Below are 16,665 nucleotides of genomic sequence, written 5' to 3'. Positions count from 1 at the left end.
CAACACTGGAGATGGTGATGGAGAGAGACATGGACAACACTGGAGATGGTGATGGGCAGAGACATGGACAACACTGGAGATGGTGCTGGAGAGAGACATGGACAACACTGGAGAGGGTGCTGGAGGGAGACATGGACAACACTGGAGAGGGTGCTGGAGGGAGACATGGACAACACTGGATATGGTGATGGGTAGAGACATGGACAACACTGGAGATGGTGCTGGAGAGAGACATGGACAACACTGGAGAGGGTGCTGGAGGGAGACATGGACAACACTGTAGATGGTGATGGAGAGAGACATGGACAACACTGGAGATGGTGATGGAGAGAGACATGGACAACACTGGGGATGGTGATGGAGAGAGACACGGACAACCCTGGGGATGGTGCTGGAGAGACATGGACAACACTGGGGATGGTGCTGGAGAGATATGGACAACACTGGAGATGGTGATGGAGAGAGACATGAACAACACTGGAGATGGTGCTGGAGAGAGACATGGACAACACTGGAGATGGTGATGGAGAGAGACATGGACAACACTGGAGATGGTGATAGGTAGAGACATGGACAACACTGGAGATGGTGCTGGAGAGACATGGACAACACTGGGGATGGTGCTGGAGAGATATGGACAACACTGGAGATGGTGATGGAGAGAGACATGAACAACACTGGAGATGGTGCTGGAGAGAGACATGGACAACACTGGAGATGGTGATGGAGAGAGACATGGACAACACTGGAGATGGTGATAGGTAGAGACATGGACAACACTGGAGATGGTGATGGGCAGAGACATGGACAACACTGGAGATGGTGATGGAGAGACATGGACAACACTGGAGATGGTGCTGGAGAGACATGGACAACACTGGAGATGGTGATGGGTAGAGACATGGACAACACTGGAGATGGTGCTGGAGAGAGACATGGACAACACTGGAGATGGTGCTGGAGAGACATGGACAACACTGGAGATGGTGATGGAGAGACATGGACAACACTGGAGATGGTGCTGGAGAGACATGGACAACAATGGAGATGGTGCTGGAGAGAGACATGGACAACACTGGAGATGTTGAAGGAGAGAGACATGGACAACACTGGAGATGGTGCTGGGTAGAGACATGGACAACACTGGAGAGGGTGATGGAGAGAGACATGGACAACACTGGAGATGGTGCTGGGTAGAGACATGGACAACACTGGAGAGGGTGATGGGTAGAGACATGGACAACACTGGAGATGGTGCTGGGTAGAGACATGGACAACACTGGAGATGGTGCTGGAGAGACATGGACAACAATGGAGATGGTGCTGGGTAGAGACATGGACAACACTGGAGATGGTGATGGAGAGAGACATGGACAACACTGGGGATGGTGCTGGAGAGACATGGACAACACTGGAGATGGTGCTGGAGAGAGACATGGACAACACTGGAGATGGTGATGGGTAGAGACATGGACAACACTGGACATGGTGATGGAGAGAGACATGGACAACACTGGAGATGGTGCTGGAGAGAGACATGGACAACACTGGAGATGGTGATGAGAGAGACATGGACAACACTGGAGATGGTGCTGGAGAGAGACATGGACAACACTGGAGATGGTGATGGAGAGAGACACGGACAACCCTGGAGATGGTGATGGAGAGAGACATGGACAACACTGGACATGGTGATGGAGAGAGACATGGACAACACTGGAGATGGTGATGGGCAGAGACATGGACAACACTGGAGATGGTGATGGGCAGAGACATGGACAACACTGGAGATGGTGATGGGCAGAGACATGGACAACACTGGAGATGGTGCTGGAGAGAGACATGGACAACACTGGAGAGGGTGCTGGAGAGAGACATGGACAACACTGGAGATGGTGCTGGAGAGAGACATGGACAACACTGGAGATGGTGATGGAGAGAGACATGGACAACACTGGAGATGGTGATGGAGAGACATGGACAACACTGGGATGCTGGAGATGGTGATGGGAGATGGACCTGCAGTTGGAGGAAGATTGAATAAACCCTCAGTGCCTTCCGTTCTACTAGCTAACATGCAATCATTGGAAAATAAAATTGACGACCTACGAGGAAGATTAAACTACCAATGGGACATTAAAAACAGTCATATCTTCTGCTTCACTGAGTCGTGGCTGAACGACGACATTATCAACATACAGCTAGCTGGTTATACGCAGCGGCGTCTGGTAAGACAAGGGGGGGCGGACTATGTATTTTTGTAAATAACAGCTGGTGCACGATATCTAAGGAAGTCTCAAGGTTTTGCTCGCCTGAGGTAGAGTATCTCATGATAAGCTGTAGACCACACTATCTACCTAGAGAGTTTTCATCTGTATTCTTCTTAGCTGTCTTCATACCGACACAGACCGATGCTGGCACTAACACCGCACTCAATGAGCTGTATACCGCTATAAGCAAACAAGAATACGCTCATCCAGAGGCGACACTGACACCGGGGACTTTAACGCAGGGAAACTTAAATCTGTTTTACCAAATTTCTATCACCAGGTCAAATGTGCAACCAGAGGGAAAAAAACTCTAGACCACCTTTATTCCACACACAGAGGAATAAAGCTCTCCCTCACTCTCCATTTTGCAAATCTGACCATAATTCTATCCTCCTGATTCCTGCTTACAAGCAAAAAAGGAAATCAGGAAGCACCAGTGACACGGTCAATAAAGAAGTGGTCAGATGAAGCAGATGCTAAGATACAGGACTGTTTTGCTAGCACAGACTGGAAAATGTTCCGTGACTCTTCCGAATGCATTGAGGAGTACACCACATCAGTCATTGGCTTCATCAATAAGTGCATCAATGATGTCGTCCCCACAGTGACCGTACGCACTTAACCCAACCAGAAGTCATGGATTACAGGCAACATCCACACTGAGCTAAAGGCTAGACCTGCCGCTTTCAAGGAGCGAGACTCTAACCTGGAATCATATAAGAAATCCCGCTCTACCCTCCGACGAACCATCAAACAAGCAACGCGTCAATACAGGACTAAGATTGAATCTGTACTACACCATCTCCTACGCTAGTAGGATGTGACAGGGCTTGCAAACCATTACAGACTACAAAGGGAAGCACACCCGAGAGCTACAGACCCGTAGCACTCACGTCTGTAGCCATGGAGCGCTTTGAAAGGCTGGTGGCTCACATCAACACCATTATCCCAGAAACGCTAGACCCACTCCAATTTCCATACCGCCCTAACAGATCCAAAGATGATGCAATATCTATTGCACTCCACACTGCCCTTTGCCACCTGGACAAAAGGAACACCTATGTGAGAATACTATTCCATGACTACAGCTCAGCGTTCAACACCATAGTGCCCTCAAAGCTCATCAATAAGCTAAGGATCCTGGGACTAAACACCTCCCTCTGCAACTGAATCCTGGACCTGATGGCCCGCCCCCAGGTGGTAAGGGAAAGTAACAACACATCCGCCACGCTGATCCTCAACACTGGAGCTCCCCAGGGGTGCGTGCTCAGTCCCCTCCTCTACTCCTTCCCTGTTCACTCATGACCGCACAGCCAGGCACAACTGCAACACCAACATTATGTTTGCCGATGACACAACAGTGGTAGGCCTGATCACTGACAACAACGAGACATCCTAGGGAGGAGGTCAGAGACCTGAACGTGTGGTGCCAGGACAAAAAAACTCTCCCTCAATGTGATCAAGACAAAGGAGATGATTGTGGACTACAGGAAAAAGAGGACTGAGCACGCTCCCATTCTCATCGAAGGAGCCGCTTGAGAGCTTCAAGTTCCTTGGTGTCCACATCACCAACAAACTAGAATTGTCCAAGCACACCAAGACAGTCGTGAAGAGGACATGACAAAGCCTATTCCCCCTCAGGTGGCTGAAAAGATTTGGCATGGGTCCTCAGATCCTCAAAAGGTTCTACAGTTGCACCATCAAGAGCATCCTGACTGGCTGCATCACTGCCTGGTATGGCAACTGCTTGGCCTCCGACCGCAAGGCACTACAGATGGTAGTGCGTACGGCCAAGTACATCACTGGGGCCAAGCTTCCTTCCATCCAGGACCTCTATACCAGGCGGTGTCAGAGGAAGGCCCTAAAAATGTCAAAGACTCGAGCTACCCTAGTCATAGACTGTTCTCTCTGCTACCGCACGGCAAGTGGTACCGGAGCGCCAAGTCTAGGTCCAAGAGGCTTCTAAACAGCTTCTACCCCAAGCCAAAAGACTCCTGAACATCTAATCAAATGGCTACCCAGACTATTTGCATTGCCAAACCCCTCTTCTACGCTGCTGCTACTCTGTTATTATCTATAAATAGTCACTTTAATAACTCTACATGTACATATTACCTCAATTACCTCAACTAACTGGTGCTCCCGCACATTGACTCTGTACCGGTACCCCCTGTATATAGCCTCCACATTGACTCTGTACCGGTACCCCATGTATATAGTCTCGCTATTGTTATTTTAACTGCTGCTCTTTAATTGTTCCTTTTGTTTCTTATTATTATTAGTATTTTTTTTAAATGCATTGTTGGTTAAGGGCTTGAAATTCATTATTTCTGTGTAAAGTCTTCACCTGTTGTATTCGGAGCATGTGAAAAATACAATTTGATTTGACTTGAAGCATGGTGGTGGCAGCTTCATGTGACTAATACAATTTGATTTGTTTTGAAGCATGGTGGTGGCAGCATCATGTGACTAATACAATTTAATTTGTCTTGAAGCATGGTGGTGGCAGCATCATGTGACTAATACAATTTGATTTGTCTTGAAGCATGGTGGTGGCAGCATCATGTGACTAATAACATTTTATTTGTCTTGAAGCATGGTGGTGGCAGCATCATGTGACTAATAACATTTTATTTGTCTTGAAGCATGGTGGTGGCAGCATCATGTGAATAATACAATTTGATTTGTCTTGAAGCATGGTGGTGGCAGCATCATGTGACTAATACAGTTTGATTTGTCTTGAAGCATGGTGGTGGAAGCATCATGTGAAAAATACAATTTGATTTGTCTTGAAGCATGGTGGTGGCAGCATCATGTGACTAATACAGTTTGATTTGTCTTGAAGCATGGTGGTGGAAGCATCATGTGACCAATAACATTTTATTTGTCTTGAAGCATGGTGGTGGCAGCATCATGTGACTAATAACATTTGATTTGAATTAAAAACATGTGTTTTGTCATACCTGTGGTATACCATGGCTTCCAGCCAATCAGCATTGATGGCTGGAACCACCCAGTTTATAATGCAGGTTTCAGCACCACTTAACAGTGTAAAGAAGAACCACCCAGTTTATAATGCAGGTTTCAGCACCACTTAACAGTGTAAAGAAGAACCACCCAGTTTATAATGCAGGTTTCAGCACCACTTAACAGTGTAAAGAAGAACCACCCAGTTTATAATGCAGGTTTCAGCACCACTTAACAGTGTAAAGAAGAACCACCCAGTTTATAATGCAGGTTTCAGCACCTCTTAACAGTGTAAAGAAGAACCACCCAGTTTATAATGCAGGTTTCAGCACCACTTAACAGTGTAAAGAAGGACCACCCAGTTTATAATGCAGGTTTCAGCACCACTTAACAGTGTAAAGAAGAACCACCCAGTTTATAATGCAGGTTTCAGCACCTCTTAACAGTGTAAAGAAGAACCACCCAGTTTATAATGCAGGTTTCAGCACCACTTAACAGTGTAAAGAAGAACCACCCAGTTTATAATGCAGGTTTCAGCACCACTTAACAGTGTAAAGAAGGACCACCCAGTTTATAATGCAGGTTTCAGCACCTCTTAACAGTGTAAAGAAGAACCACCCAGTTTATAATGCAGGTTTCAGCACCACTTAACAGTGTAAAGAAGGACCACCCAGTTTATAATGCAGGTTTCAGCACCACTTAACAGTGTAAAGAAGGACCACCCAGTTTATAATGCAGGTTTCAGCACCACTTAACAGTGTAAAGAAGAACCACCCAGTTTATAATGCAGGTTTCAGCACCACTTAACAGTGTAAAGAAGAACCACCCAGTTTATAATGCAGGTTTCAGCACCACTTAACAGTGTAAAGAAGAACCACCCAGTTTATAATGCAGGTTTCAGCACCACTTAACAGTGTAAAGAAGAACCACCCAGTTTATAATGCAGGTTTCAGCACCACTTAACAGTGTAAAGAAGAACCACCCAGTTTATAATGCAGGTTTCAGCACCTCTTAACAGTGTAAAGAAGAACCACCCAGTTTATAATGCAGGTTTCAGCACCACTTAACAGTGTAAAGAAGAACCACCCAGTTTATAATGCAGGTTTCAGCACCACTTAACAGTGTAAAGAACCACCCAGTTTATAATGCAGGTTTCAGCACCTCTTAACAGTGTAAAGAACCACCCAGTTTATAATGCAGGTTTCAGCACCACTTAACAGTGTAAAGAACCACCCAGTTTATAATGCAGGTTTCAGCACCTCTTAACAGTGTAAAGAAGAACCACCCAGTTTATAATGCAGGTTTCAGCACCACTTAACAGTGTAAAGAAGAACCAGATAATCTGAATGTCAAGGTTTCTCATATTCTCACCTGTCACTGTCATCCAGCTCTCTGGTGATTCTCCTTCAGAGTTGTTACACTTGTAGAGTCCTTCATCTGACTTGGATACTGCAGGGATGGTCATCTCTCCTGTAGTCTCATTCCTGATGAGGGATCCATCTTTGTAGAAATCAGCTGTGAGGTTAGAGGGAGTTCCCTGATATCTGCAGCGCAGAGTCACAGAATCTCCCTCAGTCACAGGAAGGGGAGGGCTCTCCAGGATCACAGCTCCATCTGTATATAATATATAAACAGGTCTCTCCAGGATCACATCTCCAGCTGTATATAATATATAAACATCATATATAAACAGGTCTCTCCAGGATCACAGCTCCAGCTGTATATAATATATAAACAGGTCTCTCCAGGATCACAGCTCCAGCTGTATATAATATATAAACATCATATATAAACAGGCCTCTCCAGGATCACAGCTCCAGCTGTATATAATATATAAACAGGTCTCTCCAGGATCACAGCTCCAGCTGTATATAATATATAAACATCATATATAAACAGGTCTCTCCAGGATCACAGCTCCAGCTGTATATAATATATAAACATCATATATAAACAGGTCTCTCCAGGATCACAGCTCCAGCTGTATATAATATATTAACATCATATATAAACAGGTCTCTCCAGGATCACAGCTCCAGCTGTATATAATATATAAACATCATATATAAACAGGTCTCTCCAGGATCACAGCTCCAGCTGTATATAATATATTAACATCATATATAAACAGGTCTCTCCAGGATCACAGCTCCAGCTGTATATAATATATAAACATCATATATAAACAGGTCTCTCCAGGATCACAGCTCCATCTGTATATAATATATAAACAGGTCTCTCCAGGATCACAGCACCATCTGTATATAATATATAAACATCATATATAAACATAACATCAGCTATCTGAAACCAGATGAACCACTAAACACTATAATGTTAGTAGATGGTGTTTGTGTACATACCATGTCCTGTGATGTTGACAGCATTGCTGTGTTCTCCAGGCCCAGACTCACACCAGTACACTCCACTGTCTGATGGTGTTAGTGTCACGGTGCATGAAGACCCTTGTTGTTTTCCCCAGTCAGTAGTACACTCTGAAAGGATTCCTCTCAATGTGTTCCTCACCACTCTCCATCCAGCAGAGTTCCCCTGAACCTCACAGCTCAGAGAGACAGACTCAAATTCAAAGAACTGAGATCTGTCAGGACTGACACTCAGAGAGGCTGTAAGAGAGAGAACTGAGAGAGAGAGAGAGAGAGGGAGAGAGAGAGAGAGAGAGAGAGAGAGGAAGTTAGGGAGGAAGGTAGAGAGGAGAGAGAGAAGATCATGAGAAGAAGAGCTACGTTTAGCATAAAAATAAATGCTTTGTCATATCCGTGGTATACGTTTCTCATATACCATGGCTTCCAGCCAATCAGCATTCAGGACTGGAACCACCCAGTTTATAATGCAGGTTTCAGCACCACTTAACAGTGTAAAGAAGAACCACCCAGTTTATAATGCAGGTTTCAGCACCACTTAACAGTGTAAAGAAGAACCACCCAGTTTATAATGCAGGTTTCAGCACCACTTAACAGTGTAAAGAAGAACCACCCAGTTTATAATGCAGGTTTCAGCACCACTTAACAGTGTAAAGAAGAACCACCCAGTTTATAATGCAGGTTTCAGCACCACTTAACAGTGTAAAGAAGAACCACCCAGTTTATAATGCAGGTTTCAGCACCACTTAACAGTGTAAAGAAGAACCACCCAGTGTATAATGCAGGTTTCAGCACCACTTAACAGTGTAAAGAAGAACCACCCAGTGTATAATGCAGGTTTCAGCACCACTTAAACTTCTTTGGGATAGGGGGGGCGCTGTTTTCACTTTGGGAAAAAATCGTGCCCAATTTAAACGGCCTCGTACTCTATTCTAGATCGTACAATATGCATATTATTATTAATATTGGATAGAAAACACTCTCAAGTTTCTAAAACCGTTTGAATTATATCTGTGAGTAAAACAGAACTCATTTTGCAGCAAACTTCCTTTCAGGAAGTGAAAAATCTGAAATCGAGGCTCTGTTCCAGGGCCTTCCTATTAATTTGTTTGAAATCTATGGATATACATGCACTTCATACGCCTTCCACTAGATGTCAACAGGCAGTGAGAGGTGAAATGGGGTGTCTAGCTAGATCTGAGGTCGAATAACAGCTCTTGGAATGACGTAACCACTATTTCCTTTGTTCAGCAAGGCGCGGGAAGGAACCCTGGATTGCCTTCTGAAAAGCTTTCGTTATAGACGGCTAATATCTCCGGCTTTGATTTTATTTGATACATGTGATAATATCATCGTAAAGTATGTTTTTTCAATATAGTTTTATCAGATTATTGAAAGTTTATCGGGAGTTTTGGCGTTTTCCGTTCTCTGCGTTTGGTGAAGATGGACAGCTTCGCGCCACCTGGCTAGCTAAGGTTGCTAATTCGACAGGAGAAAAGGACATTCTAAAACCAAACAACGATTGTTCTGGACAAAGGACCCCTTGCACAAGATTCTGATGGAAGCTCAGCAAAAGTAGGAACCATTTATGATGTTATTTCGTATTTCTGTGGAAAATGTTTAGTACTATTTTCCGCCCTCATTGCAGGCGCTGTCTCGCTATAACGTAAGCTGTATGTCGTACTAAAGTTATTTTTAGAATTCTAACACGGCGATTGCATTAAGAACTAGTGTATCTTTCATTTGCTGTACAACATGAATTTTTTAGTAAAGTTCATGATGAGTTATTTGGTCAGATTAGGTGAGTGTCATAAATATATCCAGAGATTCTGGGAAAAAGTTGCTACTTTTTCACAATGTATAACCACGGATTTCAGCTCTAAATATGCAAATTTTCGAACAAAACATAAGTGTATTGTATAACCTGATGTTATAGGACTGTCATCTGATGAAGTTTGTCAAGGTTAGTGAAAAATTATATATCTTTTGCTGTTTTTTTGCGATCGCTAACTTTTCCTGCTGATAAATGGGTTGTGTTTTTGGCTATTGTGGTAAGCTAATATAATGCTATATTGTGTTTTCGCTGTAAAACACTTGAAATATTGTCTGGATTCACAAGATGTTTATCTTTCATTTGCTGTACACCATGCATTTTTCATAAATGTTTTATGATGAGTATTTAGGTATTTCACGTAGGTCTCTGTAATTGTTCTAGCTGCTTTGGTGATATTTGTGATTGTAGCTGCAATGTAAAACTATGATTTATACCTGAAATATGCACATTTTTAGAACAAAACATAGATTTATTGTATAACATGTTATAAGACTGTCATCTGATGAAGTTGTTTCTTGGTTAGTGACTAATTCTATCTCTATTTGGTGGTTTTGTGCAAGCTACCTGTGCTGTGAAAGAAATGTCTGTGCTTTTTTGTATTTGGTGGTGAGCTAACATAAATATACGTGGTGTTTTCGCTGTAAAACATTTAAAAAATCGGACATGTTGGCTGGATTCACAAGATGTTTATCTTTCATTTGCTGTATTGGACTTGTTAATGTGTGAAAGTTAAATATTTCGACAAAATATTTTTTGAATTTCGCGCGCTGCCTTTTCAGTGGAATGTGGCGGGGGTTCCGCTAGCGGAACCCAGGGGCGAGAAAGGTTAACAGTGTAAAGAAGAACCACCCAGTTTATAATGCAGGTTTCAGCACCACTTAACAGTGTAAAGAAGAACCACCCAGTTTATAATGCAGGTTTCAGCACCTCTTAACAGTGTAAAGAAGAACCACCCAGTTTATAATGCAGGTTTCAACACCACTTAACAGTTTAAAGAAGAACCAGATAATCTGAATGTCAAGGTTTCTCATATTCTCACCTGTCACAGTCATCCAGCTCTCTGGTGATTCTCCTTCAGAGTTGGTACACTTGTAGAGTCCTTCATCTGACTTGGATACTGCAGGGATGGTCATCTCTCCTGTAGTCTCAGTCCTGATGAGGGATCCATCTTTGTAGAAATCAGCTGTGAGGTGAGAGGGAGTTCCCTGATATCTGCAGCGCAGAGTCACAGAATCTCTCTCAGTCACAGGAAGGGCAGGGCTCTCCAGGATCACAGCTCCATCTGTATATAATATATAAACATCATATATAAACAGGACTCTCCAGGATCACAGCTCCATCTGTATATAATATATAAACATCATATATAAACAGGGCTCTCCAGGATCACAGCACCAGCTGTATATAATATATAAACAGGTCTCTCCAGGATCACAGCTCCATCTGTATATAATATATAAACATCATATATAAACAGGTCTCTCCAGGATCACAGCTCCATCTGTATATAATATATAAACATCATATATAAACAGGTCTCTCCAGGATCACAGCACCAGCTGTATATAATATATAAACATCATATATAAACAGGGCTCTCCAGGATCACAGCACCAGCTGTATATAATATATAAACAGGTCTCTCCAGGATCACAGCACCAGCTGTATATAATATATAAACATCATATATAAACAGGTCTCTCCAGGATCACAGCTCCAGCTGTATATAATACATAAACATCATATATAAACAGGTCTCTCCAGGATCACAGCTCCAGCTGTATATAATATATAAACATCATATATAAACAGGTCTCTACAGGATGACAGCTCCAGCTGTATATAATATATAAACAGGTCTCTCCAGGATCACAGCTCCAGCTGTATATAATATATAAACATCATATATAAACAGGTCTCTCCAGGATCACAGCTCTAGCTGTATACAATATATAAACAGGCCTCTCCAGGATCACAGCTCCAGCTGTATATAATATATAAACAGGTCTCTCCAGGATCACAGCTCCAGCTGTATATAATATATAAACAGGTCTCTCCAGGATCACAGCTCCAGCTGTATATAATATATAAACATTATATATAAACAGGTCTCTCCAGGATCACAGCTCCAGCTGTATATAATATATAAACATCATATATAAACAGGTCTCTCCAGGATCACAGCTCCATCTGTATATAATATATAAACATCATATATAAACAGGGCTCTCCAGGATCACAGCACCAGCTGTATATAATATATAAACATCATATATAAACAGGTCTCTCCAGGATCACAGCTCCAGGTGTATATAATATATAAACATCATATATAAACAGGTCTCTACAGGATGACAGCTCCAGGTGTATATAATATATAAACATCATATATAAACAGGTCTCTACAGGATGACAGCTCCAGCTGTATATAATATATAAACAGGTCTCTCCAGGATCACAGCTCCAGGTGTATATAATATATAAACATCATATATAAACAGGTCTCTACAGGATGACAGCTCCAGCTGTATATAATATATAAACAGGTCTCTCCAGGATCACAGCTCCAGCTGTATATAATATATAAACATCATATATAAACAGGTCTCTCCAGGATCACAGCTCTAGCTGTATACAATATATAAACAGGCCTCTCCAGGATCACAGCTCCAGCTGTATATAATATATAAACAGGTCTCTCCAGGATCACAGCTCCAGCTGTATATAATATATAAACATCATATATAAACAGGTCTCTACAGGATCACAGCTCCAGCTGTATATAATATATAAACATCATATATAAACATAACATCAGCTGTCTGAAACCAGATGAACCACTAAACACTATAATGTTAGTAGATGGTGTTTGTGGACATACCATGTACTGTTATGTTGACAGCATTGCTGTGTTCTCCAGACCCAGACTCACACCAGTACGCTCCACTGTCTGATGGTATTAGTGACATGCTGCATGAAGACCCTTGTTGTTTTCCCCATTTTCTTCCACAATCTGAATGCTCCCCAGAGACTGTGCTCCTCACCACTCTCCATCCAGCAGAGTTCCCCTGAACCTCACAGCTCAGAGAGACAGACTCTAATTTAAAGAACTGAGATCTGTCAGGACTGACAATCAGAGAGGCTGGAGGAGAGAGAGAAGGTGCGAGAGAGAGAGAAAGTAAATTATTAAATATAGGCACTCAAGAGCAGTAAAGCCTGTATTGGAACAGAGATGCTGAAACACAGCAGAGAGAGGCTATTCTCTAGCTGTTTAACCTAATGATGAGGGTAGGATACTATCCTGAGATCTGGAGACAAGGCTTTATATTCTAACAGAGATACTGAAACACAGCAGAGAGAGGCTATTCTCTAGCTGTTTAACCTGGTGATGAGGGTAGGATACTATCCTGAGATCTGGCTTTATATTCTAACAGAGATACTGAAACACAGCAGAGAGGCTATTCTCTAGGTAGGGTTAGTGTAGGGTAGGTAGGGTTAGTGTAGGGGTAGATAGAGTTAGTGTAGGGGTAGGTAGGGTTAGTGTAGGGGTAGTGGGGTTAGTGTAGGGGTAGGTAGGGTTAGTGTAGGGTAGGTAGGGTTAGTGTAGGGGTAGGTAGGGTTAGTGTAGGGGTAGGTAGGGTTAGTGTATGGGTAGGTAGAGTTAGTGTAGGGGTAGGTAGGGTTAGTGTAGGGTAGGTAGGGTTAATGTAGGGGTAGGTGGGGTTAGTGTAGGGGTAGGTGGGGTTAGTGTAGGGTAGGTGGGGTTAGTGTAGGGTAGGTGGGGTTAGTGTTGGGTAGGTAGGGTTAGTGTAGGGGTAGGTAGGGTTAGTGTAGGGGTAGGTGGGGTTAGTGTAGGGTAGGTAGGGTTAGTGTAGGGGTAGGTAGGGTTAGTGTAGGGTAGGTAGGGTTAGTGTAGGGGTAGGTGGGGTTAGTGTAGGGGTAGGTGGGGTTAGTGTAGGGTAGGTAGGGTTAGTATAGGGGTAGTGTAGGTTAGGTAGGGTTAGTGTGGGGTAGGTAGGGTTAGTGTAGGGGTAGGTAGGGTTAGTGTAGGGGTAGGTAGGGTTAGTGTAGGGTAGGTAGGGTTAGTGTGGGGTAGTGTAGGGTTAGTGTAGGGGTAGGTAGGGTTAGTGTAGGGGTAGGTAGGGTTAGTGTAGGGGTAGGTAGGGTTAGTGTAGGGGTAGGTAGGGTTAGTGTAGGGGTAGGTAGGGTTAGTGTAGAGGTAGGTAGGGTTAGTGTAGGGTTGGTAAGGTTAGTGTAGGGTAGGTAGGGTTAGTGTGGTAGGTTAGGTAGGGTTAGTGTAGGGTAGGTAGGGTTAGTGTAGGGTAGGTAGGGTTAGTGTAGTGTTGGTAGGGTTAGTGTAGGGCTGGTAAGGTTAGTGTGGTGTAGGTAGGGTTAGTGTAGGGTAGGTAGGGTTAGTGTAGGGTAGGTAGGGTTAGTGTAGGGTTGGTAGGGTTAGTGTAGGGTAGGTAGGGTTAGTGTGGGGTAGGTAGGGTTAGTGTAGAGTTGGTAGGGTTAGTGTAGGGTAGGTAGGGTTAGTGTGGTGTAGGTAGGGTTAGTGTAGGGTAGGTAGGGTTAGTGTAGGGTAGGTAGAGTTAGTGTAGGGTTGGTAGGGTTAGTGTAGGGTAGGTAGGGTTAGTGTGGTGTAGGTAGGGTTAGTGTGGTGTAGGTAGGGTTAGTGTAGGGTAGGTAGGGTTAGTGTAGGGTAGGTAGAGTTAGTGTAGGGTTGGTAGGGTTAGTGTAGGGTAGGTAGGGTTAGTGTAGGGTTGGTAGGGTTAGTGTAGGGTAGGTAGGGTTAGTGTAGGGTTGGTAGGGTTAGTGTGGGGTAGGTAGGGTTAGTGTAGGGTAGGTAGGGTTAGTGTAGGGTTGGTAGGGTTAGTGTAGGGGTAGGTAGGGTTAGTGTAGGGTAGGTAGGGTTAGTGTAGGGTAGGTAGGGTATGTGTAGGGTAGGTGGGTTAGTGTGGGGTAGGTAGGGTTAGTGTAGGGTTGGTAGGGTTAGTGTAGGGTTGGTAGGGTTAGTGTAGGGTAGGTAGGGTTAGTGTGGGTAGGTAGGGTTAGTGTGGGGTAGGTAGGGTTAGTGTAGGGTTGGTAGGGTTAGTGTAGGGTTGGTAGGGTTAGTGTGGGGTAGGTAGGGTTAGTGTGGGGTAGGTAGGGTTAGTGTGGGGTAGGTAGGGTTAGTGTAGGGTAGATAGGGTTAGTGTAGGGTAGGTAGGGTTAGTGTAGGGTAGGTAGGGTTAGTGAAGGTTAGGTAGGGTTAGTGTGGGGTAGGTAGGGTTAGTGTGGGGTAGGTAGCGTTAGTGTGGGGTAGGTAGGGTTAGTGTGGGGTAGGTAGGGTTAGTGTAGGGTAGGTAGGGTTAGTGTGGGGTAGGTAGGGTTAGTGTGGGGTAGGTAGCGTTAGTGTGGGGTAGGTAGGGTTAGTGTGGGGTAGGTAGGGTTAGTGTAGGGTAGGTAGGGTTAGTGTGGGGTAGGTAGGAGAGTAGAATAAGGACTGCAGACTGACATCATGTCAAAACCAATGAAGAGACCAGGAAGAAATGTTACTATTATAGAACAGGTGATGAATAAATGTTACTATTATAGAACAGGTGATGAATATAGAGAAATGTTACTATTATAGAACAGGTGATGAATATAGAGAAATGTTACTATTATAGAACAGGTGATGAATATAGAGAAATGTTACTATTATAGAACAGGTGATGAATATAGAGAAATGTTACTATTATAGAACAGGTGATGAATATAGAGAAATGTTACTATTATAGAACAGGTGATGAATATAGAGAAATGTTACTATTATAGAACAGGTGATGAATATAGAGAAATGTTACTATTATAGAACAGGTGATGAATATAGAGAAATGTTACTATTATAGAACAGGTGATGAATATAGAGAAATGTTACTATTATAGAACAGGTGATGAATATAGAGACATGTACTCACCTCCACCTTGTCCGAGGCTACAGTATACCAGTGTACTCAACAGCACTGAAACACACAGAGAGAACTATCACTATGGTACATGATGTAAACACTGAAACACACAGAAAGAACTACCACTATGGTACATGATGTAAACACTGAAACACACAGAGAGAACTATCACTATGGTACATGATGTAAACACTGAAACACACAGAGAGAACTATCACTATGGTACATGATGTAAACACTGAAACACACAGAGAGAACTATCACTATTGTACATGATGTAAACACTGAAACACACAGAGAGCTATTACTATGGTACATGATGTAAACACTGAAACACACAGAGAGAACTATCACTATGGTACATGATGTAAACACTGAAACAAACAGAGAGAACTATCACTATGGTACATGATGTAAACACTGAAACACACAGAGAGAGCTATCACTATGGTACATGATGTAAACACTGAAACACACAGAGAGAACTATCACTATGGTACATGATGTAAACACTGAAACACACAGAGAGAACTATCACTATGGTACATGATGTAAACATGTAATCCAACACGTCCCCTATGTTGGCCTTCCGCATCTACTGTAGAAAGTTTGTTTTGCTCTAACCCATACAAATGAATGGTAGTATGGAGATATATATAGATATTTGTAACGGGTGTCTAGATCTTCCTCCTCCTCGGACGAGGAGAGGAGAGAAGGATCGGAGGACCAAAATGCAGCGGGTTGTGAATACATAATGAATTTATTGACAAGACGAAAACGAACACGAACTACACTTGAAATGATACAAAATAACAAACGACGTAGACTGACCTAAACATGAGAACTTACATAGACACGAAGAACGCACGAACAGGAGCAGACTACATACAAACCGAAACAGTCCCGTGTGGTGCGACATACACAGACACGGAAGACAATCACCCACAAACAAACAGTGTGAACAGCCAACCTATATATGGTTCTCAATCAGAGGAAAACGTCAAACACCTGTCTCTGATTGAGAACCATATAAGGCTAATTACAAGTGACCTAAACCTAGAAACACAAAACATAAAATGCCCACCCCAACTCACGCCCTGACCAACTAAACACGTACAAAAATAACATAAAACAGGTCAGGAACGTGACAATATTAACCCTTAATCTGATGGTAACCCATACAAATGAATGGTAGTATGGAGATATATATAGATATTAACCCATCTGAAGGTAACCCATACAAATGAATGGTAGTATGGAGATATATATAGATATTAAAC

The 16,665-nt window shown here is 43.1% G+C and overlaps 2 protein-coding genes across 5 annotated transcripts in view; one reads left to right on the top strand and one right to left on the bottom strand.

Moving 5' to 3' along the window:
• LOC139561635 (butyrophilin subfamily 3 member A2-like) overlaps nucleotides 1-16,665 on the top strand; it is a 1,433,431-nt gene that overhangs the window by 1,156,280 nt on the left and 260,486 nt on the right. The window lies entirely within an intron of this gene.
• The window catches only part of LOC139561634 (sialoadhesin-like), a 185,909-nt gene that overhangs the window by 154,332 nt on the left and 14,912 nt on the right, over nucleotides 1-16,665 (bottom strand). For all 3 annotated transcript variants that reach the window (XM_071378860.1, XM_071378861.1, XM_071378859.1), the window contains exons 2-5: nucleotides 15,395-15,439; nucleotides 10,492-10,734; nucleotides 7,601-7,876; nucleotides 6,609-6,851 (exon numbers count right to left, since the gene is read on the bottom strand). In XM_071378860.1, the coding sequence (XP_071234961.1) occupies nucleotides 6,609-6,851; nucleotides 7,601-7,876; nucleotides 10,492-10,734; nucleotides 15,395-15,439 (807 nt within the window). The remainder of the gene's footprint in view (nucleotides 1-6,608; nucleotides 6,852-7,600; nucleotides 7,877-10,491; nucleotides 10,735-15,394; nucleotides 15,440-16,665) is intronic.

Source organism: Salvelinus alpinus, chromosome 31 (assembly GCF_045679555.1).
Source record: "Salvelinus alpinus chromosome 31, SLU_Salpinus.1, whole genome shotgun sequence".
In the NCBI taxonomy this organism is placed as follows: Eukaryota; Metazoa; Chordata; class Actinopteri; order Salmoniformes; family Salmonidae; genus Salvelinus; species Salvelinus alpinus.
The sequence above is the reverse complement of the archived record's forward strand: the minus strand, read 5'-3'. Positions and strand labels throughout refer to the sequence as shown.